Genomic DNA, 27,359 nt, shown 5'->3' with positions numbered 1-27,359 from the left:
TGGAGCCGCTGCCCAGGCACTCGCTCGCCACTCCTCTCTGTGGGGCTCTGCTCTGGCCCTCTCCACCAGCCGCCCTGCTGGCTGCTCACTGCGCCTCTCCACTGGGCTGTGCTCCAATTCTCTCCACCAGCCACCCGATCACCAAGATGTCTTCAGGGCCTACCACTTAACACAGCTCTCAGTGATTTCAGCTGTTAGTGGGGATCCTCACTGCTGTTGCACTCTGGGCAGTCTCTTGCATCAGAGACACTGCCTCAAAGCAGGTCTAATACTTAGACCTGGGTATCAGTGATTTCAGCTTTGCAGTGTGTAACAAGACTCTCAATTGAGTCTAAACTAGCTCTTTTATTACACAGTGGAGAGAAGAAGGGTCAAATAGTGTGTACAAGCAGGGCCCACACCAGCAGGTACAAGTACCGTCCCCACCCTCAAGGCACTGGGCTTTGGAATCCATGTCCCCTGTCTAGCGAGTGCTGTTTAGTTGAGTGTGAGTCTCTCCATGGGGGTATGCCAGGTACAGTTCTGCTGCCCTCGATTCACACAACAAGGATAACAGCCCTTTATTACTCCTGCCCCAATAACAAGGAGACTGGGGATCCAACACCAGCCAAAAGTGATTATTTGGGCAAGCAATCCCATCATGCTGAGCACCTAGGCAGGGTGGGTGTGCCCATGCAAACGAGATCAGGTCCTGAGGCCCTCTTCCACAGCTCATCACTAGATGTCAGGGGAGAGCTCATTCAGACTCTGCTTACACTTGCATTAAAATTGTGAGCTGGCAACACTGATTTGAGAAGTGTCCCTATGGGCGCTCCACTGTAGCTGTATCTGTATCTCTCTGCCTCAGATTGGAGATTTTAGGTAGCAATATGCATTTGGCCTGCACATGTGCTCTCCCTGTCTCGTGCTCTGCCTCGAGGTTATCTAGCGTTGTGTGGGCAAACCGCCGTCAGTTCCTTCTCAACTGCTTTTGGCCTAAAAAAGAGCGCATAGCAGAATCTGAGGAATGATTTATTTATAACTTCATTTCTAGTTGATAGGGTAGCTAGTAGTTTCCATTAGTTAGATTAATACTATCCCCTTTCCTTTTCTTTTTTTCTTGGAACAAAGAAGAGGGAGGCTATGTTTCAAAAACAGTTATCTTTCTGTCCTTGGTCGATTTTCGTTATCTCTTCCCCCTTGGGGAAACAAAACCTGAAAAGGGGCATGCCCGGCTCTGCTGTGTTTAAATGCTGTTTCTCCTGCAGAGAAGCTATTCCAGTCAGCGACAGCCATTCATGCTTCATTCATTGCCTAGGAGACTCACACATACCACAGAAGTGTACTTTCTGCCTGAAATTAAAATCAAAGACAAGAAAAAACCGTGAACTGAAGTTCAGACTCCTCATATTAGAAAGTTCAGTTAGACCAGCCTCCGACTCTGGACCTGGGACCCCCTGGAGCAACAGTCCCCAACATGACTGTCAACGTCCTTGGGACGTCATACTCAGGTGGATTCAAAGAGGAAACGTGATTCCTCTCTGAAAACTTCAAAAAAGGGGGCTACAAGTCCCCAAATTCAAGAACTGAGCGGGGGAAAAAAGATCCCCGGCAACATCATCCACCTCGGTACCGACCAAATTGCAACAGGGTGCCCATGAGGCTTCAGGCTTCTCAGGTACTGGTACCACCAGTACCTAAAGACCTGAAGGGCACAGGCTCAGGGTCATCGGTACCATCAGAGGAAAGGAGCGATAGAGATCGCACTAACTCCTCTAAAACAGTACTGCTGTAGACAAGGAGAGCCTCGGTACCACGCACTTTCACCACACAAAAGACTAGAGTACCATCATCTGGCCAATCATTGGACCACAGTAGAATGCAGGTACTGTGGACTCCCTCAGCACTGAAGAGTTCCTCTCAGCAGACTTTATCGATACACTCAGTATTTACAAATTTTTTCAGAGATAAGGTTACACTGAGACCACACCCCAAGTTCTTCCCCAAAATATCTTCTGCCTTCTACATAAACCAACTTATACACCTCCCAACCTTCTTCCCCAAGCTACTCTGGGACAAGAGAGAGGCAGTATTATTACACATGCTTGATGTCCAGAGAGCACTGGCATTCTATTTGGCTAGAACTAAATCAGAAAATCTCCTAGACTATTCCTTTTTATTGCAGAGAGATCTAAAGGGTCCTCAATCTCTATACAGAGACTCTCTAGATGGCTATCGAACTGCATTACCTATTGCTATCATACCTGCAATCTCCAACTACATCTAGAGTTTGAACTCATTCCACGAGATCTGTTTCCACTTCTGTAGCCTTCATCAAAAACATTCCCATCACAGACATAGGCAGAGCAGCAACTTGGGCATCTGCTCATACTTTTTGTTGACCATTATACAATCACCCATGACTCAGCATCTAATGCCATGTTTATCTCCACCATATTATCATCAATATTAGACTCTACTCCGAAGCCCCACCCTTCTATCAGGGGGTACCACCGTAGAGTCGCCTACAGTGGAGCACCCTTAGGGATGCTACTCAAAGAAGAAGAAATAGTTACTCACCTTGTGCAGTAACTGGTTCTTTGAGATGTGTGTCCCTATGGGTGCTCCACTACCTACCCTTCTCCCCTCTACTTTGGCATTCTTAACAATGGGCTCTGAGATAGAGAAGGAACTGAGGGCAGTTGATCTGCACAGTGCTAGATAGCCTGAAGGCAGAGCATGAGACAGGGAGAGCGCATGTGCGGGTCGAATGGACACTGCTACTTAAAATCTCCAATCTGAGATGCAGAGACATGGATATACCTACAGTGGAGCACCCATAGGTGGCCACATCTTGAAGGGCCACAGTTACTGCACAAGATGAGTAACCCCCTTCTTCTAACTTTACCAAATCAGAAACTGCTGCTGGGTAAAGAAAGAAACTGGTGCTAGGCAGAGTAGGACTAGTAACCTTCACCTGAGTCACAATCACAACAGGAGCTGGAGACCTGCTCTCCTCAGGCCAGGAGTCATTTCTGCACATGTAAAGATCCGCAAAGGTCACTCAGCGGGCATCTTGATTGACAGCCCCTAGGCTGAACTCACTCTACTGGCCCTATGCTGTTAGCGCAGCCTTTGCCTCTGACCAATGTGCCAGCAACTCCTGTGTAGATGCAGTTAAGAGTCTTTTGACAGTATAGCTTATGCCATCAAAGGAGATGATTTAACTGTATCAGCAAAATAATTCCTTTTGCTGGTATAAACTGCATCTCCACCAGGGAGCTATGCCAATATATCTATACCAATATAGCTGTATCAGCAATGCCTTTGTAGTGTAGACTAGCTCTGAGATGTCAAAGACAGACTTGGGCTAAACTCACTTTTCTAAGAAGTAAGGAAAAAATAGAAGTTATGGGATGCTCTGGGATTTACTTGAAAATCTGACTGCAGTCTCATATCTATCAAAGGAAATACTTTTATAAAAAATATTGTCTTCCAGCATAGCTATTGAAAGTGAAGTTCAAAAGTTCTACATTTTCACTTAGTTCAGAGCCTTTAATCATAGACCACAAAGTACATAAGTCCTATCAGCTGACTGTTGCCCCTGAGAAAAATGACTTTACAAGTCAAAACAAATACCAGTTACAAACAAAATTATATACAAAGTTCAGTGTTTGAATTCATTTCAAACCATGTCCACAATGCAGCTTTGAATCATGCTATCCACAATATGTTTAAATTAGGGGTGTCGATTAACCACAGTTAATTCATGTGATTAACTCAAAAAAAAATCATGATTAAAAAAATCAGTTTTAATTGCACTGTTAAACAATAGAATACCAACTGAAATTTATTAAATATTTTGGATGTTTTTCTACATTTTCAAATATATTGATTTCAATTACAACACAATACAAAATGTACAGTACTCACTTTATATTATTTTATTACAAATATTTGCACTGTAAAAATGATAAAGGAAATAATATTTTTCAATTCACCTCATACAAGTACCATAGAGCAATCTGTTTATTGTGAAAGTGCAACTTACAAATGTAGATTTCTTTTTGTTACACAACTGCACTCAAAAACAAAGCAATGTAAAACTTTAGAGCCTACAAGTCCACTCAGTCCTACTTCTTGTTCAGCCAGTCGCTAAGACAAGCAAGTTTGTTTACATTTGTGGGGTGCGATGCTGCCAGCTTCTTATTTACAATGTCACCTGAAAGTGAGAACAGACGTTCGCATGGCACTTTTGTAGCCAGCATTGCAAGGTATTTACATGCCAGATCTGCTAAACATTTGTATGCCCCTTCATGCTTTAGCCACCATTTCAGAGGACATGCTTCCAAGCTGATGACGCTCATTAAAAAATAATGCATTAATAAAATTTGTGACTGAACTCATTGGGGGAGAATTGTATGTCTCCTGCTCTGTGTTTTACCCACATTCTGCCATAAATTTCATGCGATAGCAGTCTCAGATGATGACCCAGCATGTAGTTCGTTTTAAGAACACACTCACTGCAGATTTGACAAAACACAAAGAAGGTACCAATGTGAAATTTCTAAAGATAGCTACAGCACTTGACCCAAGATTTAAGAATCTGAAGTGCCTTCCAAAATCTGATTGGGATGGGGTGTGGAGTATGTCTTAAAAGAGCAATACTCCAATGCAGAAACAGAAACCGAACCACCAAAAAAGAAAATCGACCTTCTGCTGGTGGCATCTGACTCAGATGATGACAATGAACATGCTTTGGTCTGCACTGCTTTGGATCGTTATCGAGCAGAACCCATCATCAGCATGGACGCATGTCCTCTGGAATGGTGGTTGAAGCATGAAGGAACTTATGAATCTTTAACGCATCTGGCATGTAAATATCTTGCAATGCCGGCTACAACAGTGCCATGCAAATGCCTGTTCTCACTTTTAGGTGACGTGGTAAACAAGAAGCTGGCAGCATTATCTCCTGCAAATGTAAACAAACTTGTTTGAGCAATTGGCTGAACAAATAGGACTGAGTGGACTTGTAGGCTCTAAAGTTTTACATTGTTTTATTTTGAATGCAGTTATTTTTTGTACATAATTCTACACTTGTAAGTTCAACTTTCATGATAAAGAGATTTCACTACAGTACTTGTATTAAGTGAATTGAAAAATACTATTTCTTTTATTTTTACAGTGCAAATATTTTTAATAAAAAATAACTATAAAGTGAGCACTGTACACTTTGTATTCTGTGTTGCAATTGAAATCAATATATTTGAAAATGTGGACAACATCCAAAAATATTTATATAAATAGTATTCTATTATTGTTTAACAGCACGATTAATCACAATTAATTTTTTTAATTGCTTGTCAGCCCTAGTTTAAATGTTTTCTAACATGCTATATCATGGTTTTCCTTTCTTCTGTGGACAAGGAGTTTTCTTAAAACACTATCTTAGCCAAACCACAACAGTAAGTCCATGCATGAAAAAAAAAACTTTATTAAGCAACTTTTGTTCTTCAAATGTATTGTCTCTGCAGATCCACAGAGTATTAATGTATAAAGCAAGTCAGAAAATTGAATTTGCATTCTGTGGGAAATTCCAACATTTTGATGTTGTTTTCAGTCCAAATCAAAACATAAACATGAAATTTCCTGTGGAACACGAATTCCCAAATATTTCAGTTCAGACCATCAAAATGTTTTGTTTTGATAATGTCAAATCTTTATAAAATATTAAATCAGACATTAAAATATTCATTTTATTATATATTTGTATGTATGTAAGCTACAACTATAAGCAAATAAATAAGCTTGACATAGATCACAAGGCTTGATCTTTCACCAGTGGAGAACAAGAAGACTGCAATGGTCATGTCATGTACAATGTGCAGAAGAAGGTTACACTTTGATAGAAGGTTTACAGACCTTAGGTAGAAGGAAGTAGAACAAAAGGCTGACCACCACTGAGGTTGAAAGATACAATTTTGAGTGAGTTAAGAAACCTAAATCCTCCTATACTGACTCTTGCCAACGAAAGAAGTCTTGAAACCGACTGTTCAAGGTGAAAGTCCATTATACGCACTACCACGGCTATAACAGAGCCATGTGAATCTGCTGCTATGAGTTGGACTTGATTTAATCCTCCCAGCCCGTTGATGTGAGTTGTAGTATGCAGAGAAGGGGAATGTTAAATAAACTGTGAAAAACAGAAATTTAGGATGCCATAGCTTAGATTGGCACATCTTGATCCACTACTTGAGGCCTCAGTCTTTGGGTATGCATACACTGTAATTAAACACCTGCAGTTACCCTGTGTCAGCTGACTTGCTGGGCTTGGATTGTGAGGCTATAGCTGCAGTTTTCAGAGTAGCAGCCGTCATCTGAACAAAAACACTGACCCAGGAACCTATCCTTGTAACAAAGCCCGATGCCAACTCTGTCCACATATCTATTCAAGTGACATCATCATAGGGCCTAATCACATCAGCCATACCATCAGGGGCTCGTTCACCTGCACATCTACCAATGTGATATATGCCATCATGTGCCAGCAATGCCCCTCTGCCATGTACATTGGCCAAACCAGACAGTCTCTACGCAAAAGAATTAATGGACACAAATCTGACATCAGGAATCATAATACTCAAAAACCAGTGGGAGAACACTTTAACCTGTCTGGCCATTCTATGACAGACCTGCGGGTGGCTATCTTAAAACAGAAAAACTTCAAAAACAGACTCCAACGAGAGACTGCTGAGCTGGAATTGATATGCAAACTAGACACAATCAACTCAGGATTAAATGAAGACTGGGAATGGCTGAGCCATTACAAACATTGAATCTATCTCCCCTTGTAAGTATTTTCACACTTGCTTCTTATCAAACTGTCTGTACTGAGCTATCTTGATTATCACTTCAAAAGTTTTTTTTCTCTTACTTAATTGGCCTCTCAGAGTTGGTAAGACAACTCCCACCTGTTCATGCTCTCTGTACGTATGTATATATATCTCCTCAATATATGTTTCACTCTATATGCATCCGAAGAAGTGGGCTGTAGCCCACGAAAGCTTATGCTCTAATAAATTTGTTAGTCTCTAAGGTGCCACAAGTACTCCTGTTCTTATAGCTGCAGTGTAGATAACCGGCTCAGGCTGGAGCCCGGGCTCTGGCATTCCACAAGGGGAAGGGTCCCAGAGCCCAGGCTCCACCCTGAGTCTGGATTTCTACACTGCAGTTTTATAGCCCCTCAACCTGACCCCCATGAGCCTGAGTCAGCTGACACAGGCCAGCTGCAGGTTGTTTAACTGCAGTATAGACATACCCTTTGTGGCATGTTACAACAGAGAATGGAGCTAGCTTGGGGAAAGACCCAACAGATAGTGTGTAAACAACCATCACCAGCTGAAGCTTGGAGTATGTCGGAAGAGATGAACACTTTCTCTTATGTTGCTAATGAGATCCTGGCGGGAAACATTTCCTGATTAGTTGGACAGTCTTGAAGGTTATCAGAATATGATACAGAACTCTTCTGAATTCCATAACAAAACAGGAACTAAAGTTAACTCAGGTTGTTTTAAATAGTTACATAGACTGCCCCCCTTGGGTAACACACTATTGCTTTCATTTTGCACAGTAAATAAAAAACACTGGCCACTTTTATAACTTAGAACACATTATTTTAAGTGTGGTGTGTTTTTGTTTGTAAGCTGCTTAGTTTTGAGTCTCTGCAGTCAGATTTAGTGTTTTCCTTTGTATTTTCTTTAAGAATATTCCTGGCTATGCTATCACTATGAGTATTTTAAATATGAAAATCTTCTGAGCAGTCAGAGATTTGCTTATGAACATGGGGCCCCTCGGGAGTTCCATGTGGTTGTGTAGAAAACAATGTCCTTGAGTGTTTAGTAATGCGACTGACAAGCGGAATTCCTGAGCTCTAGTCATGTCTGCCAGTGATTCACTTTGGAAAGTCACTTGGAGCAAAATTTTCATAGCACTCATAGCACCCACTGACTTCAGTTAGAGTTGTGGAAGCTCAGTACCTCTGAAAATCAGTCCATCGGCATCTCAGTTTGGACAATCCAAAACTAAGGTACCCAGAATTAGTGGGTTCTTTTGAAAATTCTTCCCAAAGCCTGTCTCTCAATTTATCCATTTGTAAATAAATTATATTATCTTCCAGAGACAGAATCCTTGACTGTTCCCACCATTGAAACCATTTCCCTGATAAAGTGGTGCATATCTTCTGAATCTTACTTGATAACCAAATTGCAATGATCTGAATTATATATTTCCATCTTTTTGGCAAGGATAGTGCATGCAGTCCTTTCTCACAGACACATACCTGCCATGGTGACACATGCCTTTGCAATCTATACGTAGGAATACTGAACATTTAGATTGAATGAATAATGGCAGGAAGATAAATCTTAATTTCAGAGTTCCTGCCAGAGCTCAGGCTCTCACACCTGCCCAAGCTCCAGCCCGAGCTGCAACATGCACTAGCTGATGCCCCACTAGAGCAAATCCGTCTATCCAGGCTGGGAGACTCACTCCCAGCTGCTGTGTAGACATACCCTTATGCTTTTGGCAGCAACCTCTAACCTCAGACAGGGCAAGAAGAATCCCTTCTCTGCCTCTCATGTGGATAGAGAAGTGGAATAACTTTGGAAGAGTGTTTGTTGATGGTCTCATCAGAAGCAGAGAGACTGCCCCTGGCTCTCCTTCCATGTGGTCTGGAGAGAAAAAGAGAGTATGAACATCCTGGTCCCTATGTGGTGACTAGAAATAAGCATTTCAAAGTAGGAGCTGTCCTGCTTCTCAGAAGATGCCAAGGGAGTTCAGTTATCTGCCAGTTTGCCAGCTGATAATGCCAATATACAAGATGGAACTGATTGGTGCTGAGAAGGGACGTTTTTGAGAGGTTAGTGTATGCTGGTGGAGGGGCAGATAGAAGGTAGCTTTGGGCAGGTAGAGCAACAGAGGGGATGGTTGCGGTGGGGAGTGTTGGGGGACAGAAGGACAGGTCAATGAAGACTTCTACTCAATATACAGCAGCGGTCAAAAATACAAACTAAATATTATGATGGATAAAGAATGGAATAGAAAATAATATTAAAATAACATGGTGACCTAAATCAATAGCATTCTTTCACCTGAAATACTGTGGTCAATTCTGGTCACTCATCACAAAATAGGAGCCCAAAAAAGTATGACTAAAATGATTATAGATATGAAAAGATGTCCGTGTCAGGAGAGAGTGAAAATATTGGGAGCACATAGGTTTAGAGAGATGATTAAGAGGGAAAACAAAACAATAGATTACACTAGATAATGAATGATATAGATGGATGTTCTTATTTACCTTTATTTTATTTTACAAGAACAAAGGTGCCATCCAATGAAACTGAAAGGCAATATATTTAAAACTGATGTAGAAACACTTCTTTTTTTACACAAGGCATAACTGATCTGTGAAACTCTCTGCTACAGGATATTGAGACTAAAAGATTCATAGGATTTTTTAAAAAAGACATTTGTATGAACAATTAGAACATCCATAATTACATTAAATAGGATGGGAAAAAAGAAGACATGCCATCTTAACAATTATTTCGGCATCTGAGAGTACTGATCTTTGGTGTATTTGATGGTTGAATTAGAGAAGTTTTGCTCCTAAATCTGGAGGTGGCTCATAGGTTTGCATTAGTTTTGGAGAACTTATCAAAGGAGACAGAATGACTTCCTTGAACTTTGTCTCTGTCTTGAGTGATAAAATTGGTGAGGATGTTGGTAACTGCTAGTATGTGTGTCTTTGATCTGTGGGCAGCCACAGACCTCATTTAAGCTGATAGGTGTGCTATCCACCTTTCATTCACCCTAAATGAGGGAGCAATTAAGTGCCCTTTTGTTTAGTGATAGAAGCTACCTACCAAATCATGGACTAGCATGTCAAAGCTGGAATAGAAGCTGAACCATGCGGTCTGGGGACTGATTGGATTGCAGCTATGTATGTGTGTGTCTGGGTGTCGGAAGTAGAAAGCTAGAAGAAAAAGCAGCTAGAGGAAGTCAGGGACAGCCAGAGAAGCACTGCTAGCATGGCCCTCAGAAGCCAAGAGAGAGAGCTTCTTTTGGGCAGAGTGCTGACTGGAAAGACAGATTTGGACCTGTGAGCAATGAAACTGCCTCTTGCTGTTTATTCCTACTGTGTTCAAGGAAACAGGACTTTGTGCACTTTGTACAGGATTTTGTAAATAAACAGGAATACACCAAAGATATACCTGACTCCATATAATTAATTCCTCCTCATAATGGAAACAGTCTGTAAGGCTCTGAATGCTGGCTAACTGCTTCAGCTAATAGGGTCAACAATATCTTAAACTGTATAAACTCTTCTCCCACCTCTGGAAGGTTTGTTATCTCTCCTTTGCATTTTGTGAGATGCTAAGTTAATGTTGAAGGTTCTAGCCTTGGCTTTATCTTGAAGTTGCAACTTGGTGTCTGATTGTCTAAAAATTTTGTCAAGAACCTCTTTAAAAACAATCAGTGAAAGACCACTTAAGCAATCCTGAGGTTAATAACGACAGACCATGATTTAAGCAACAGGGTTTCATAGGCCATGGTATGGTATGCCATACTGTGGGATGACACGGAAAGAGCATCTGCCAGAAACTCATGCTATTTTGATCTGGGGAGAATAGCTTTTTATATCCAGTTCTCTGATGGGAATGCTAAAAGCTCTTGGATCCATTGGAGTATGGCTTTGGAAACAAAGTCAGGACAAACTAATACCTGCAGTGCACATTCTGCCACTTCAGTGGTTCTTGGGAGCTATGCATATCTCCCATTATAAAAGATGTTGAGGCTTTTTGAGATGACTGGAATTGTTGTTTGGCAACCCATTTCAGAAATGACAGAAGTCACTTTGGGATTATTGCTGTCATGGCCAACAGCTTCAGATGGAACCATGCCAGCCAAATGTACTGCTAGTGTAAGTCATTTGAAGTCCGAATGGCACTGGTGAATTTGGCTCTTTTAATTTTTGGAGAGTCTTAGGAGTGGGCAGACTGCAATAAGTATTAATTATTACTGGATTAATTTTATACGTTAGGAATATTTTCAAGAATTTGGATTCCTGATACAACTTTGTCACCAGTACCAGCCAATGATACCTGAATGTTCTCTACATTTAAGTATTTTGCTCCTTAATTAACTAAAATGGAACTATCCTATGCCTTAAATATTCTTTATGAAATGTTTTCATCCTTATAAATTTTTCCTTCAGAGCTCGACAGCTGAACAGAATTTTGCAAGAGGAAAAGGCTGGATGCCTGGGAGCCTCTAGGCAGAACAGCAAACTAGAGCTGGAGGCACTCTTGTGCTTCTCTCTTGGATTTTTTGGCAGACATCTTTAATTTCAAATTTTTTAAACTTGTGGCTGATTAAATTGTAGAATAGAAGCATCCCCCTAGCTATCCCCACTGAGATGGAGTCTGAGTGAGACTTATTCCTTACCACTTTTAGGTGATTTAGGTGACCTACTTTGCTTCAGTATTCTCTCAAAAAATTAAATGTAACTGGACGACTAGCAAAGTTACCATGGACAATAAAGGGGAAGGGATGCAGATCGGGATAAATAAAGAACACATCAGAGATCTTCTGACCAATCTGAATGAATTCAAATCAGTGGGCCGGATGCTATTCACCCCAAGATACTGACGGGAATTAGCTGAAGAAATCTCAGAGCCACTGGCAATAATATATGCAAACTCATGGCTGACAGGAGAGGTCCCAGAAGACTGAAGAAGGGCTAACATAGTGCCCATCTTTAAAAAGGGGGGAAAGAAGGAACTGGGAAACTATAGACCAGTCAGCCTGGCTTTGATACCTGGGAAGCTAGAGCAAAGTATGAAACATTCGATTTGCAAATACATGGAGGATGAATGGGTAATCACTAACAGCCAGCATGGATTTACCAACCAAACCAGCTTGATTTCTTTCTTTGACAGGGTAACTGATTTGATGGATAGGGGGAATGCAGTGGATATAATATACTTGGACTTCAGCAAGGCTTTTGACACAGTCCCACGTGACATTCTGATAAGTAAGCTGGAGAAATGCGGGCTTGACAGAACTACCATTAAGTAGGCACATAATTGGTTAAACAACTTCAAACAAAAGTAACTATTAATGAAATGATGTCAGATTGCAGGAAGGTCTCAAGTGGGGTTCCACAGGAATCTGTTCTGGGTCTGGTATTGTTTAACATCTTTATTAATTACCTGAATGTAGGTATAGAGCGCATACTGATCAAGTTTGCAGGTGACACAAAGCTGGGGGAGGGGTGGGGGTTGCCAATACATTGGAGGACAGAGCTAAAATTCAGAGGGATCTGGATAAATTGGAGACCTGGGCTATAGACAACAAAATGAAATTCAACAAAGACAAATGTAAGGTGCTACGCTTAGGGAAGAAAAACCAAATACACAAATATAGAATGGGGGGAAACTGGGTTGGCAGCAGCACTGCTGAGAAGGAACTGGGATCACAACCACAACATGAGTCATCAAGTTGGAAAAAGGCAAATGCAATTGTAGGTTGTATTAACAGAGGCATAGCATGCAAGTCACAAGAGGTGATTGTAACACTCTATGTGGCACTGGTTAGGCCTCAGCTGGAGTACTGTGTCCAATTTTGGTACCAATTTATAGAAAGGATGTAGAGAAACTGCAAAGGATCCAGAGGTGAGCGACAAAGATGATCAAAGGGATGGAATGCATGACATATGAGCAAAAGCTGAAGGAAATGGGTATGTTTAGTTTGGGGGAAAAAGGAGATTAAGGGGGGATATGATAGCGGACACTTGAAAGGCTGCCATAAAAAAGATGGAGAAAAGCTGTTCTCTTTTGCACAGAGGGCAGGAGAAGAGGCAATGGGTTCAAACTACAGCATAGCAGATTTAGATTAAATCTCTGGGAAAACTTCCTAACTGTAAGAACAGTAGGACAATGGAACAAACTGTCTCGGGAGGTTGTGGAAGCTCCTTCACTGGAGGTTTTCAAAAGGAGGCTGGAGAGCATCTGTTTTGGATGGCTTAGACACAACAAATCCTGCATCTTGGCAGGGAGTTAGATTAGATGACCCTTGCGGTCCCTTCTAACCCTATGGTTCCATGATTGCTGTCTTCATCTGGAGTATGCCTGTCAGCTGAAGAGGCACTGTAGTTAAAGGAGCTGTGACTTTCCTATGCTGTGCTTCCATAGTGGTTTTTGGCAGAGAGTCAGGAACTCAGCATGTGGATACAAACAGCTGCTCGGTGGATTTAGCAGGCTGCCAAGCTAGTAGCACACTCTGAAGAGTAAGACTGGTGTTCTGGCACAAAACTGCCAGTGATTCTCACTGTAGGTTCTCCAAGGCCAGTGGTTTTTGGTATTGGGCCAAAAGCACTCTCCTTCTGGAACAAAAACAAGCTAGAACCCATTTATTCAACATGGCTCTAATACTTGCCACCCAAACTGTGTTAAAAACTGGTTTAGCTGGAATCATGTGTAAGGCCTGGTCTACACTAACCCCCCAATTTGAACTAAGATACGCAACTTCAGCTACGTGAATAATGTAGCTGAAGTCGACGTACCTTAGTTCGAACTTACCGCAGTCCAGACGTGGCAGGCAGGCTCCCCCGTCGACTCTGCGTACTCCTCTTGCCAAGCAGGAGTACCGGAGTCGACGACAAGCACTTCTGGGTTCGATTTATCGCGTCCAGACAAGACGCGATAAATCGAACCCAGAGGTTCGATTGCTTGCCGTCGAACCAGCGGGTAAGTATAGACGTACCCTTAGTTTCAAACTCTTTTCTTGGCCTAATGTTGTTTGAATCAGGTTAGGATGAGTTATGTTTGATGGACTAAAAGCTTCTTTAAAGTATTTTTCTAACTATTGTTTAATTACCAATCTTCAAAGGACCACAATGGCACTGTTGTTCTTGCTACAGAAACAAGACTGAACAAAAGAGTGTCATGAAAGCAGTGTAAAACCTCTGTGTTTTTTCTCTTTCCTGTCTAGCAAGGATGTTTTTCTTACACACTCTGAAGTAGAGAAATAGTGCAGAGCACAAACACAGCATAAACTCTCAAATACAGATTTCTGAGTGATATTGTTTCTTCTTTTCAAATTTCTTAGATTCAAGCACACAGTTTCTTAGTCAAACATATCTCTGAAGAATTATTTGAGTTAGCATTATACTAACAGTTTAAAATGCACTATAGATATACTAATATTTAGTGTCCTAAAATGTAGTAAAGATACAAATGTAAGCAGTATTACTTACATCAGTAAGCAATCAGGATCAAGGTCAACTCGCTTGAGCCAGGATTCAGGAAACCATCAACTAGGCAAGTGGTTGGTTTTTACTGAAATTGTATTTATTGCTCACTTTTCAGGAAAAGAACATATCTAATATCTACATACCTCTAAGACTGTTCCATATTGTAAGAACTTGCAAACAGTTGTCAGGAGTAAGCGAAACTCTGAGATACACTAGACTCTTTATCTACAAATTCAAACAGGAAAGTGTGGTATTTGTGTCTATGTAACTATGTCTTTGTTCTCTGCGTACCATATATTTAAATTTCCAGAAACTCTGCCTGTCTGTCCCTATAGTTGCTACAACCTGTTACAGAGCCTCTGTGATCTCTTATGGATACTTTACTACTTCTTTTTTTTCTTGTTTCTTTAATCTAAAATAAGTAATTTTATAATGAAAGTATATGGTTGGTGATATATGCCTCGATTCAGCAAAATGCTTTAAGGACATACGTCAATCCCTATCCAGCTCAGCACTTAAGTAAATGCTTAAATTTAAGCATTTACTTAACTTCCATTGATTTAGGTATGGTCTACACTTAAAAAGTGTTATCAGCATAACTATTTAATTAAGGGGTGTGATTTTATTTGCTGACATAGTTATGCTGATGAAAGCTCTTGTGTGGACACAGTTATACTGTAGAAGGTGCATCATACCAGCATAGCTTACTTTGCTTCATTGAACCAGAATATACCATACCACAATAAGCACTTTCAGACTGGTGTAACTGTGTCTAGCTAGAGCAGGGGTGGGCAAACTATGGCCCGCGGGCTGGATCCAGCCCGTGAGCTGTTTTAAGCTGGCCTGCAAGCTCCCACTGAGGAGCCGGGTTGGGGGCCGCACCACGCGGCTCGGCCACGCTCCGGTGCTCCAGCTGGGGCGCCGGGTCGGGATGCACAGAGATCTAAATAAATTAAACCAAGGCTTTGTCTGTAGGTACTATTTAAAAAAAAAAAAAGAAAGAAAGAAACACAGCAGTTTTATGACAACAGTGTACTTAATACATTATTTACAAACCCCAAACACTTAAAAGAAATAGTTAAGGACACTAGTCTGGCATTCTTCACTTATGAAGCAAACATTATTATTATTATAGAGACTAGAGGAAAATATATTAAGTCACAAAACCCTTAACTCTAACACAGACTACTGGCTTATTTTAAGGAATATTTATTTATCTTTTAGTATTAAAATAGTTTCTTTTCATTATCTAACTGAATAGAAAATACCAGTAAATATATTGATAAATTAACAGTGGACTCTTTTGCCAAGTACTTATAGCTATTTCTGGAAAATAATGTCATATAACTTATGGTAATTTGAAATTGAGACTGGTCAATTTGTCCTTAATCTACCCATATAATTTTTGTTTCTCTTCCTGAAAGGTGCTGTGTTGTTGTTTTTTATATGTTGAATTACTGATGAAGAAATAGTACTTATTTGGGGTCAGAGTTAAGGTTATTGTGTTGTGGTGAAATATGCATTATTTTATACTGCATATGAAATATTCATGTTTAAAACTTGATAAGAATATTTGTTACAAAGGGAGTGCAAGATTTTTTAGTCTTCAACTATTCTTTGAGTGCTTTGATTTTGTAAACAATGTGATAGGTAAATACATATTATCTATCTTGAGATTTTGTACTGCCTCCCATCACCATAGTATGTAAGCATCATTTTTGTTACAGTGAAGTAGATTAGCAATAGTGAAGTCCCTTGTGGGGACTTGAACCGTGGAGTCTTCATCTCTACTCTCTTTTTGAGTTATATAAAGCTTTTGTTTTGGATAGATTTGTGTGTGTGTGTGGTTTTGATTTGTTTTTCAGATGTGGGGAGGAAGAGAGGCGCAACTGATGCTTTCAATATTCTAGTTACTGTAGAAAAGACTAATCAAATAGGAAGATTTTGCACCATTTCTAAAAGGTGGTCACATTCTGGATTCATAGCTCTTCAATTGAGCTTTGCCACCAGCTCAAGTGCCCATAAATCCCCAATACATCTGTTGTTTAGTTCAATTCCACTGCAAGTTCTCTCTCTCTCTCATATGTCTTGTACATTTGTTAACACAAAGCCCCTATATCCTAATACAAGTAATAAACACAGCTGCTAAATCATATTCCCAGCCCATTAATATAACCACATTGCTGGTGCTATGAATTCCTCTACTAGCTCTTTGTCTGCATAGCAACATGTTTAATTACACTGGTCTACAATTTTTGAGAAGTCGTCTGCTTCAGAGATAAAATGTGCTATTTATTATGTATTTTGATGTGCTGAATTCAAATATGACAATTAAAACAACTGATTGGCTACTGTTTCTAAGATATTTAAGTTTTACATTTTATGTCTATGTATATTGTGTAGATAGTAGAGTTTTAATCATAAATTGTATACCTAGGTCTTTTCATGTGTTTATGGTTGCTTTACATGATAATATTTCACTTGTCTTGTTTATGTAACACTTTAAAAATCAGCAAGAGGGTTATATAAATAAAATTTATTATGAAACAAAAGGCAAAAAACTATTATGTACATAGTTTAGTCCTATTCAGTGTCTACTCGGCGCTTCTTGGGTTGTCTCTTGTATTCATTAAATGGAGCATCTCTTGTCACTGTCCAGCAATAGTCTGCAAGCATTGATGGGCTCCATTTGCCCTGATAGCGTTTCTCCATTGTTGCAATGTCCTGGTGAAATCGCTCGCCGTGCTCGTCGCTCACTGCTCCGCAGTTCGGTGGAAAAAAATCTAGATGAGAGTGCAAAAAATGTCTCTTTAGTGACATGTTGCAACCAAGGCTTTTGTATGCTTTGAGGAGGTTTTCCACCAACAACATGTAGTTGTCTGCCTTGTTGTTTCCGAGAAAATTTATTGCCACTAACTGGAAGGCTTTCCATGCCGTCTTTTCCTTGCCACGCAGTGCATGGTCAAATGCATCATCTCGAAGAAGTTCACGAATCTGAGGACCAACAAAGACACCTTCCTTTATCTTAGCTTCACTTAACCTTGGAAATTTTCCACCGAGGTACTTGAAAGCTGCTTGTGTTTTGTCAATGGCCTTGACAAAGTTCTTCATCAGACCCAGCTTGATGTGTAAGGGTGGTAACAAAATCTTCCTTGATTCAACAAGTGGTGGATGCTGAACAGTTTTCCTCCCAGACTTCAATGACTGTCGGAGTGGCCAATCTTTCTTAATGTAGTGGGAATCTCTTGCATGACTACCCCATTCGCAGAGAAAACAGCAGTACTTTGTGTATCCAGTCTGCAGACCAAGCAAGAGAGCAACAACCTTCAAATCGCCACAAAGCTGCCACTGATGTTGGTCATAGTTTATGCACCTCAAAAGTTGTTTCATGTTGTCATAGGTTTCCTTCAGATGGACTGCATGACCAACTGGAATTGATGGCAAAACATTGCCATTATGCAGTAAAACAGCTTTAAGACTCGTCTTTGATGAATCAATGAACAGTCTCCACTCATCTGGATCGTGAACGATGTTGAGGGCTGCCATCACACCATCGATGTTGTTGCAAGCTACAAGATCACCTTCCATGAAGAAGAATGGGACAAGATCCTTTTGACGGTCACAGAACATGGAAACCCTAACATCACCTGCCAGGAGATTCCACTGCTGTAGTCTGGAGCCCAACAGCTCTGCCTTACTCTTGGGTAGTTCCAAATCCCTGACAAGGTCATTCAGTTCACCTTGTGTTATGAGGTGTGGTTCAGAGGAGGAGGATGGGAGAAAATGTGGGTCCTGTGACATTGATGGTTCAGGACCAGAAGTTTCCTCCTCTTCCTCGTCTGACTCAAGTGAGAATGATTCTGGTGCATCAGGAACCGGCAGTCCTCCTCCGTGGGGTACTGGGCGTATAGCTGATGGAATGTTTGGATAATGCACAGTCCACTTTTTCTTCTTTGACACACCTTTCCCAACTGGAGGCACCATGCAGAAGTAACAATTGCTGGTATGATCTGTTGGCTCTCTCCAAATCATTGGCACTGCAAAAGGCATAGATTTCCTTTTCCTGTTTAACCACTGGCGAAGATTTGTTGCACAAGTGTTGCAGCATATGTGTGGGGCCCACCTCTTGTCCTGATCTCCAATTTTGCAGCCAAAATAAAGATGATAGGCTTTCTTAACCATAGTGGTTATACTGCGCTTTTGTGATGCAAAAGTCACTTCACCACAAACATAGCAGAAGTTATCTGCACTGTTCACACAAGTACGAGGCATCTCTGCTCACTTTGGCGAAACAGAAATGTGTCCCTTTGCAAAATCAAACACTGACAAATAAGAGAGCACGGCACTGTATGATTTCTAGAGCTGATATAGGGCAATTTGTTCAGCAGAGTGATGTAAGCTTCGTTATGATTGCATCATCCATGACTTCTAGGAATAAACATGATGCAATTCATATCATGTATGATGCAATACCAGCTTCAGATTGCATCATTCATTGTTTTGCCTAAAAAGCAAGTACTGTCCAAACCCAGTCATAGATTTATTCATAGATCCAGTCAAAGATGTATTTTAGTCATTTCTGGTTTAAATTGAGATCCCTTCCCTTTATAACTCATTTATCCTCCGCCATTCCCAAGTCAAGGGTCGTATATACTGACCCAATAGCATATCTTGAAAACTAGAGCCAATCAACAATTTTAAGCATCATTTTCGTTCTCAGTGACCCAGAATTAGTAACGTTTGACTACATTTATTTCAGAAGCATTTTGGCTGTAGAGCAGTGTTATCCTAGGAACACATGAGACTAGTGGTCCATCTAGTCCAGTATCTTGTCTTTGACAGTGGCTGACACTAGATGCTTCTGAAGCAATCAGTCGCAGAATATAACCTGCACATAGGGATGTTTCTTTCTAACCATATTTGTTATGCCCTGAAGCATAGGGATTATATTCCTTCCAAACTTTTAAAAAGCCTTACTAATGTAATTCTGAATCTAATAATTACTAATATAAACATCTACTCCTCAATGATATCTTGTGGCAATGAGTTCCATAGACTAACGTCAAGGTTATGTATAATTTTGACCCTTCTTACCTATCTGATCTAGTCTTTCATCACATTGTTCTCTCTGTTCAGACAATGGTGGTAGCCTGATGCCCCATTTGTCCACTTCTCTGATATCCATCTCTGCATCTTTTTCCATTCTTCTCTCTCAGATGGAATGTCTGTGCTGAGCTGGACTGCAAGACCAGAGTTGGTTGGAAAAATTCCAATTAAATGTGTGTTTTGGTTGGAATTTGACACTTGGGCAAAATTGAAATGTTTCACAAACATTCACAAAGACAGTTCAATTTCAATGAAGTTCCAGGGAACTCTGCCTTCTCTCAGCAACCTGCCTGCTTTCCTGCCAGCTCAGCAGCAAATTTGGCAGACTGATGGGGAGCCAGAAGCCTGAAAGCCCTAGTAGCCCCAGCTCCCAATCTCCAAGGCTTGTGGTTCCTTGCCAGCAGGGTGTATTGATTGAAATAAAAGAGATTTAAATAACTTAATTTAATCATGATTTAAAACAGCAAGCAGGAAACCTTGATTTGAAATCATCTGTTTTAACTGTATTTTGCATTTGCACCTTTAAAATTATTTTCCTAAAGAAAGATTCATTCTCATTACTTGGAAACACTCAAAACATATTTGCAATTAAATATAGCCTTACACTAAACTTGGTGCTTCTTATCAGAGGACTACACTATAGCTATACACATTTATTTAAGCAATTATATAGTTTAACTTACATTTAATCAGATTCTTAATTTTACTATGTATAAATGGTGAATGATGCATTTCTTATTTACTAGATGACGATTAATTTTTCACTTGTGATGTGTGTCAAGCTCTATTTGCATGGAAATTCAATTAAAATGCACATAAACAGCATTTCAATTTTTTTATTAAATAAAACAAAACAAAAAACCCAAGGTCTGTCAGTCTGACCTGTGGGAAAATTCCTTTCGGACACCAAATATGGTTAGATCCTGAGCACGTAAGCAAGGTTCAACAGCTAAGTATCTGAGAGAAAAGTCTCAGTGCCATCTCAGAGCACTGGCCCACCCCATCTAATGTTCCATCTCCAGCCATGGCCATCTCTGATGCTTCAGATGAAGGAGACAAAAGAAAACAACCTCACACCACCATAGAATACACTGGGGGGAAAACTTTCCTTTCTGACCCCCTAAAGATGACCAGCTGAAACCCTGAAGCATGAGATTTTAGGAACATAAGACATGTATTGGACTGCTGAGCTCAGCCCCCCACTGCTGCAGGCTGCCCCATCATACAATCCCACTCAAAAAGTATCAAGGTCTATCTTAAAACTAATTAGTTTGTTTGCCCCACAACACCTACTGGGAGGCTGTTCCAGAACCTCACTCCTCTAGTGGTTAGAAATCATCTTCTTATTTCCAGCCTAAATTTATTCATGGCCAGTTTATACCCATTTGGTTTTGTGCCAACATTGTACTTAAACTTTAATAGCTCTTCACCCCCTGTTTTTACTCCCCGATTTATTTATAGAGAACAATTATATTCTCTCTCTCAGATTTTGTTTTGCTAGGCTAAACATGCCAATCTTTTTAAATATCTGCTCTTGTAAAATAGTCCCTCCATTCCACTGATCATCCTAGTAGCTCTTCTCTGAACCTGTTCCTGTCTCAATTCATCTTTCTTGAACATGGATGTACACAGTATTTCAAATGAGGTTTTACCAGTGCCTTGTACAAGGGCACCCAATACTTCGCTATTTCTACTGGAAATACCTTGCCTTAATAGATCCTAGGACTGCATTTGTCTTTTCTACAGCCACATTACATTGGTGGCTCATGGTCATCCTGCAATTGACCAATGCACCTATGTCTCCACTGTCACTTTCAGCTGATGAGCCTTGCACTTTGGTACTATTAAATTTCATCCCATTTCTATTACTATTTGTATTACTCCTGTCCTCGAGGTCAACCAGTTCTTCCTGTATAATATTACACCTTTCCTTGTATTGAGAATGCCTCCCAACTTTGTGTCATCAGTAGATTTCCATCATTAATAAAAATTAGGGTTGTCAAGCGATTAAAAAAATTAATCACGATTAATTGCGCGATTAAAAAAATTAATCGTGTGATTAATTGCGCTGTTAAACAATAATAGAATACTATTTATATAAGTATTTTTGGATGTTGTCCGCATTTTCAAATATATTGCTTTCATTTACAACACAGAATACAATATTTACGCAATTATTTTTGTACATAATTCTACATTTGTAAGTTGTGCTTGTGACCGGTTGGATCACAGAAACCCCCTTGGGGCTGCCAACTGATGTGCCAAGACTACTTCTGCCCCTGCTTTCCCTGCCCTCCCAGTTTGGGACTTCAGTGCCCTGCTTGGTTTGAGCCAGACCCACTAGCCTGCTGCACACCCAGACTCAGGTCTGAACTATGTCCCCTAACAGCTGTAGGCTTAAACTGAAAGCAGCTTAAGAAGTGTTCCTGTCTTTAACACTCAGATGCCCAACTCCCAATGGGATCCAAACCCCAAATAAATCCGTTTTACCCTGTATAAAGCTTATACAGGGTAAACTCATAAATTGTTCGCCCTCTATAACACTGATAGAGAGATTTGCACAGCTGTTTGCTCCCCCCCTCAGTATTAATGCATACTCTGGGTTAATTAATAAGTAAAAGGTGATTTTATTAAATACAGAAAGTAGGATTTAAGTGGTTCCAAGTAGTAACAGACAGAACAAAGTGAATTACCAAGCAAAATAAAATAGAACACGCAAGTCTATGTCTAATACAGTAAGAAGACTGAATACAGATAAAAACCTCACCCTCAGAGGAATTTCAGTAAGCTTCCTTTTACAGATGGGTCTCCTTCTAGTCTGGGTCCAGCAATCACTCACACCCCCTGTAGTTACTGTCCTTTGTTCCAGTTTCTTTCAGGTATCCTTGGGGGTGGAGAGGCTATCTCTTTAGCCAGCTGAAGACCAAATGGAGGGGTCTCCCAGGGGTTTAAATAGACCTTCTCTTGTGGATGGAGACCCCTTCCTCTTTCCTATGCAAAGTCCAGCTCCAAGATGGAGTTTTGGAGTCACGTGGGCAAGTCACATGTCCATGCATGACTCAGAACTTACAGGTAGCAGCCATAGTTCACATGCTGCCTTGAACATCCTCAAGTAGACTTCTTATGTGGATTGGAGCCTTCCAAGATCCATTGTCCGTTAAGTGCTTCTTGATTGGGCATTTAACTTGCACGTTCCTTTCTCAAAAAGCTGACCAAATGTGTTACTAAGGCTACTTAGAAATCAAGCAAGTACACAGCCAATATTCATAACTTCGAACACAAAAATGATACATTCATACAAATAGGAGGAATAGATTCAGCAGATCATAACCTTTACAGAGATATGTTACATGGCATATGTAGCATAAAACATATTCCAGTTATGTCATATAAACATTTATAAGCATACTTCCATAAAGCCTTATGGGATGCACCGTCACAGTGCTTTCATGATAAAGAGATTGCACTATGGTACTAGTATGAGGTGAATTGAAAAATACTATTTATTTTATTTTACAGTGCAAATATTTGTAATAAAAATAATATAAAGTGAGCACTCTATACTTCGTATTCTGTGTTTTAATTGAAATCAATATATTTGAAAATGTAGAAAAACATCCAAAATATTTAATAAACTTCAATTGGTATTCTATTATTTAACGGTGTGATTAAAACTGCAATTAATCGCTATTAATTTTTTTAATCACGATTAAATTTTTGAGTTAATCGCGTGAGTTAACTGTGATTAATCGACAGCCCTAATAAAAATATTAAATAAGACTAGTCTGAAGACTGATCCTGAGGAACTCCACTAGTAACCTCCCTCTAGCTGTCTCTAACAAAGTCTCATTTATTGGCATTGCCAATCTCCAGGACATGGATGAATGCAAAATGTTGAAAAGTTTGTGTGACTTTTCCTGCACAATCTCAACTGGCATTTTCAGGGTATTTGCATTCACTGTAAGAGTTCCTGGAAGATACAGTACTCATCTGATTGAGTTGAAGCAGCTGGGGTGACTGCTTCATCAAAAGAAAATATTGCTATTGGGATGGGCTGATCCTCTGTTTCTTGCAGATATTTCTGCTCAGTGTCTTGCTCCTGCTGATGTAAAGTGTCTTGCACTAGTTGACTTTCTTGAGTAGATCTGAAGGGAGAGAGATTTGACTCTAGAGGTGGGGCAAATGGAATAAGTCTTCCTATTTGATTGTGTGCCCCAAGGAGCCCAGAATGGCTATGACTGTATGCTATAGCAATATGGAGCTGCAGGCCATGGAGGGAGAAAACATGAAGGCCTGTGTTTGCAGGGGCTCTTTTCTACCACTTTCCTCCAATGATGGTGCAGATGAAGTCTTCGTTGCTCTTCATGACTCAGGAGTTAGGAGAGTGCAGCATTTCTGAGGAAGAATAAATCTTGGAGCTTGGAGTAGATCTGCAGCTTCCTGGACCACTAGCATAGATGGTCTAGTCTTTTCCCCTCAGGCTCAAATGGAGTGTTCCAGGAGGAAAAGCCTGAGGTGGGATTTGCTCGCTTTTTGTGTCCTCTTATGAAAAGAGCAACGTATCAAGCACTTATCTGGAATGTGTGCTTCACCAAGCAGAAGAGGCACTTACAATATCCATAATTAATAGGAATGGCTTCCTTACAGAAGGGATAGGATCTGAATCCTGGAGACTTGGATTCCGCCACTGCAGCGAAGTTCTGGTACTGGGATAAAATCCTTCAAGTTTTTAAGTGTCTCTTTTTTTTAATGCATGTTAAACTTTACTAAACTAACTACTATATTAATTAATAAAAAATAACAGTAACTAGAAGAGAAATAGACACTGCGGGGGTAAGATCTTGCTGCCACAAGAGGTTAAAAAGGAACTGAGGGATGGTTGGGCCCACTCTTCCCCTTATGCCCTCAGATACGGGCAGGTGTTTGTGGAGGGGGAGCACAAGAGCATCTGGAGCACAGGCGTGGCCCCAGTATGCTGCTATTTAAAATAATTCAAACTCATGCACACGGGGCACCTGTAGATCAGAAGTGGAATACATGTGGACAATCACTCAAAGAAGTTATTGCTGCTGTCCTTGTTCCCTTCCATCCCCTTTCCTCCCGCCTGTTTGTTACCCTTGCTGGTTGTGCCCTGTCTAAAACTAGACTGTAAACTCTCCAAAGCAGGGACCATATCTTTCTCTTTGTTATGTAAAGTGTCTAATACATGACTGATTGCAATAAAAATAATACAAAACATTTTCAGAGTCCTAGTGGATGAATGTCAGGGCAAAATAATTCCTATAATTGCTTAATAAAGTCTGAAAAGCAGTTTGGGGTCCATTTGGATAGAGGTTTCTGTATAAATGCAAGATCATTATTTGGTCCCAGATCAGACACTCAATATCCTAGCAACAACTTAAGGACCTTTTTTTCTGAGACATCTTCTTACTTCCTTAAGTTTGTCCTGCTGGGCCTCTGTCATTGGCTTTAAAACTAGTCAATTGAATTTGGTATTGTTTTTATTAATATGTGCATGCAACCCCTTGTGGTGTGCTGGGTATATAAAAATAAATTAATAAAATGAACTTGTCACCAGTTGATCCTTTTCTGACCACCATCTGTCTACCGATCATGTGATGTCTCCAGCTGGGCACCCAAGAGACAGACCATGCAAGATCATTGTGACAGCATATGGTGCTATTTACAAATTTTAAAAGGGCAATAGTTGTTAGGCTGTCATATTAGCAGTTAAAAAGTAATGTTGTTTGGAGGCTAGGTTTTGTTAAGGAAGCCTGTCACTCAGTAGGTATATTTCTCACATGGAGATTTTTCAGTGGGTTTGGAGTAAAAGTTACTAAATAGAGAAATTCTGATTTTTTTCCCCTTCACATATTCCACAGTTCCTTCATTGGTGCAACAATAAAATACATAACATGGAGACCAGGCAGCGATGAGTTAAAGGTTTTATTTCATGTGCCTTTTACGGGCATTATGGGCTCCCCTCACCCTTTCCAGGATGCAAACCAATCTGTGTAGTTTTTAAACTACTGTTAAGATCAAGGATGTGGTTATGAAAAGACTTACAATTTATAGGATACTTAAGCATTAAGGATTGAGGTACAGAACATTTCCTGGGGATTAAGGACTGGCTGGGTGAGCCTCAGGCCATTAACCCCCGCCTGTCATTAATCTCCAGGAAATACCCTGCAGTGAGGTCGTTATTGCTGTTATATGCTGAAACTGAAAACAAACGATGGTGTGTGTTTTTATACAAGATGTTGTTTAATTTGGAATGTAGAGAATTAATGCCTTGTGCATTAGCTAGTCATATTGCTAGAATTGATCGATTCCATGCATCTTACTCTTTTATGATAGACATTATGGGGTTGCATGGGTGTAAGGAAAGAATTTGACCCATAGTGTGTGTCATACAATTTAATATGATAAATCAATGGTGTTTCACTGGTGTATATGTGAACAGAATTTAGCTCTGTACATAGAAAACTACCATAAAATGCTTACTTCACAACAAAGCAATTTATTTACAGTTCTAAGCATCTTGCAGCCTTTTTTTTTAAACTCAATGAATAATCCTTTTAGGTTCTCCATAAAGCGGGTGAAATGCCTCTGCTACAGTCCTGAGGCAGCACACAGGCTGCATAAAATAGCATAAATAGCATCTAAATTACTTGGAATACAGAATACACATACAGTTATAGATACTTACAAAAGGCAAATTCATATTGACAGGACTACAATATGTGCTTAGCAGCAGGAAAGCATCGTAGGAAAAAAAGTGGCTTTATATTTTTTTTATAGATATATAAACGTGTGTGTGTGTGTGTGCGTGCACGTGTGTAAGTAATAAACACTGAAAAGCTATTTTTGTGTTTTCCTAAAAATAATACAGGCACTTTTTTAAGGAGACTGGCTGCATTTATTGTTTTGTAGATACACAGATATATTTTCATAAAGGTGTGTGAAGCTTTTTACAAAAAATCTTTGTAAAAATGTGTGTGTGTGTGTGTGTGTGTGTGTGTGTACGTGTGTACATGGCCTCAGTCCTTGCAACCTCCTAGAGAGTCTGTCAAGGCACAACTTAAAAGCTCATTCAGGCAGCCAAGACCCCCTGCTAGCAGATTGTCTGCCTAAAAGGTAAGAGAAAGCTAAAAAGAAGTAGAAACTTAAAAGTAGCTTCTCAAAGGCTGCATAGATCTTTTTTTGTTAAACCTAAAGTGTTTAAAAGCTTTAATATTGATGGCCTGTCAACTTTGTCCTGATTCTTTGGCTTTCAGTTAAAAGGTTTTTGTTGTTGTAGCTTATGCAGTTGCTCTGTTGCTATGGAAACGTGACATCAAAATGACGTTTCTCTGTTTAAAAGCTTTTAACTAAATTCCTGCCTGTCAGATGTAGGCCCCATTTTGTGCACTCAAGCTTCAAGCTGTTGCAAAAAGGTTTCATATGTTCTGTTGTCATTCAAATTCTTTATCCACATATGCATGTCTTGCTCTACAAAAACCTAAACTAAAAACTCAATCTATATTAAGTGTCCTCTTTTAAAACCCTTTTAGGTCAATCAGCAATGGCTGCAGCAGAAATTCCCAGTTACATTGTTTCTTCTCAGACTGAGAAACACAGAAGGGCCAGAAACTGGACTGATGCAGAAATGAGAGGTTTAATGCTGGTTTGGGAAGAATTTTTTGATGAACTGAAACAAACTAAAAGGAATGCCAAAGTTTATGAGAAAATGGCTAACAAACTCTTTGAAATGACTGGAGAAATTCGCCACGGAGAGGAAATAAAGATAAAAATTACAAATATGACATTCCAGTACAGGTAAGCTTCAGTTAATTCTTTTTATTTTGAGAGATTTTTAGCAGGGACGACGCAGAGTTATTTGCCTTTCAGAAAAAGTCTCATACAGGAAATCTATAGATAAAAGGTTAAAGATTGTTCATATCGCTTTTAAAAATCT

General features: G+C 40.0%; 1 protein-coding gene across 2 annotated transcripts in view; it reads left to right on the top strand.

The window, feature by feature from the left end:
• Positions 1-27,359, top strand: part of MSANTD1 (Myb/SANT DNA binding domain containing 1) — a 60,003-nt gene that overhangs the window by 6,469 nt on the left and 26,175 nt on the right. The window contains exons 1-2 of one of the 2 annotated variants that reach the window (XM_024214915.1): positions 26,817-26,838; positions 26,956-27,220. In XM_024214915.1, coding sequence (XP_024070683.1) covers positions 26,967-27,220 — 254 coding nt within the window. In that variant the 5' untranslated portion in view covers positions 26,817-26,838; positions 26,956-26,966. Of the gene's footprint in view, positions 1-26,816; positions 26,839-26,955; positions 27,221-27,359 lie in introns of those variants that run through there. The other variant, XM_024214914.1, reaches the window with a different exon arrangement.

This window comes from Terrapene carolina, unplaced genomic scaffold (assembly GCF_002925995.2).
Source record: "Terrapene carolina triunguis isolate 2854851 unplaced genomic scaffold, T_m_triunguis-2.0 Scaffold66, whole genome shotgun sequence".
Taxonomy (NCBI): Eukaryota; Metazoa; Chordata; order Testudines; family Emydidae; genus Terrapene; species Terrapene triunguis.
The sequence above is the reverse complement of the archived record's forward strand: the minus strand, read 5'-3'. Positions and strand labels throughout refer to the sequence as shown.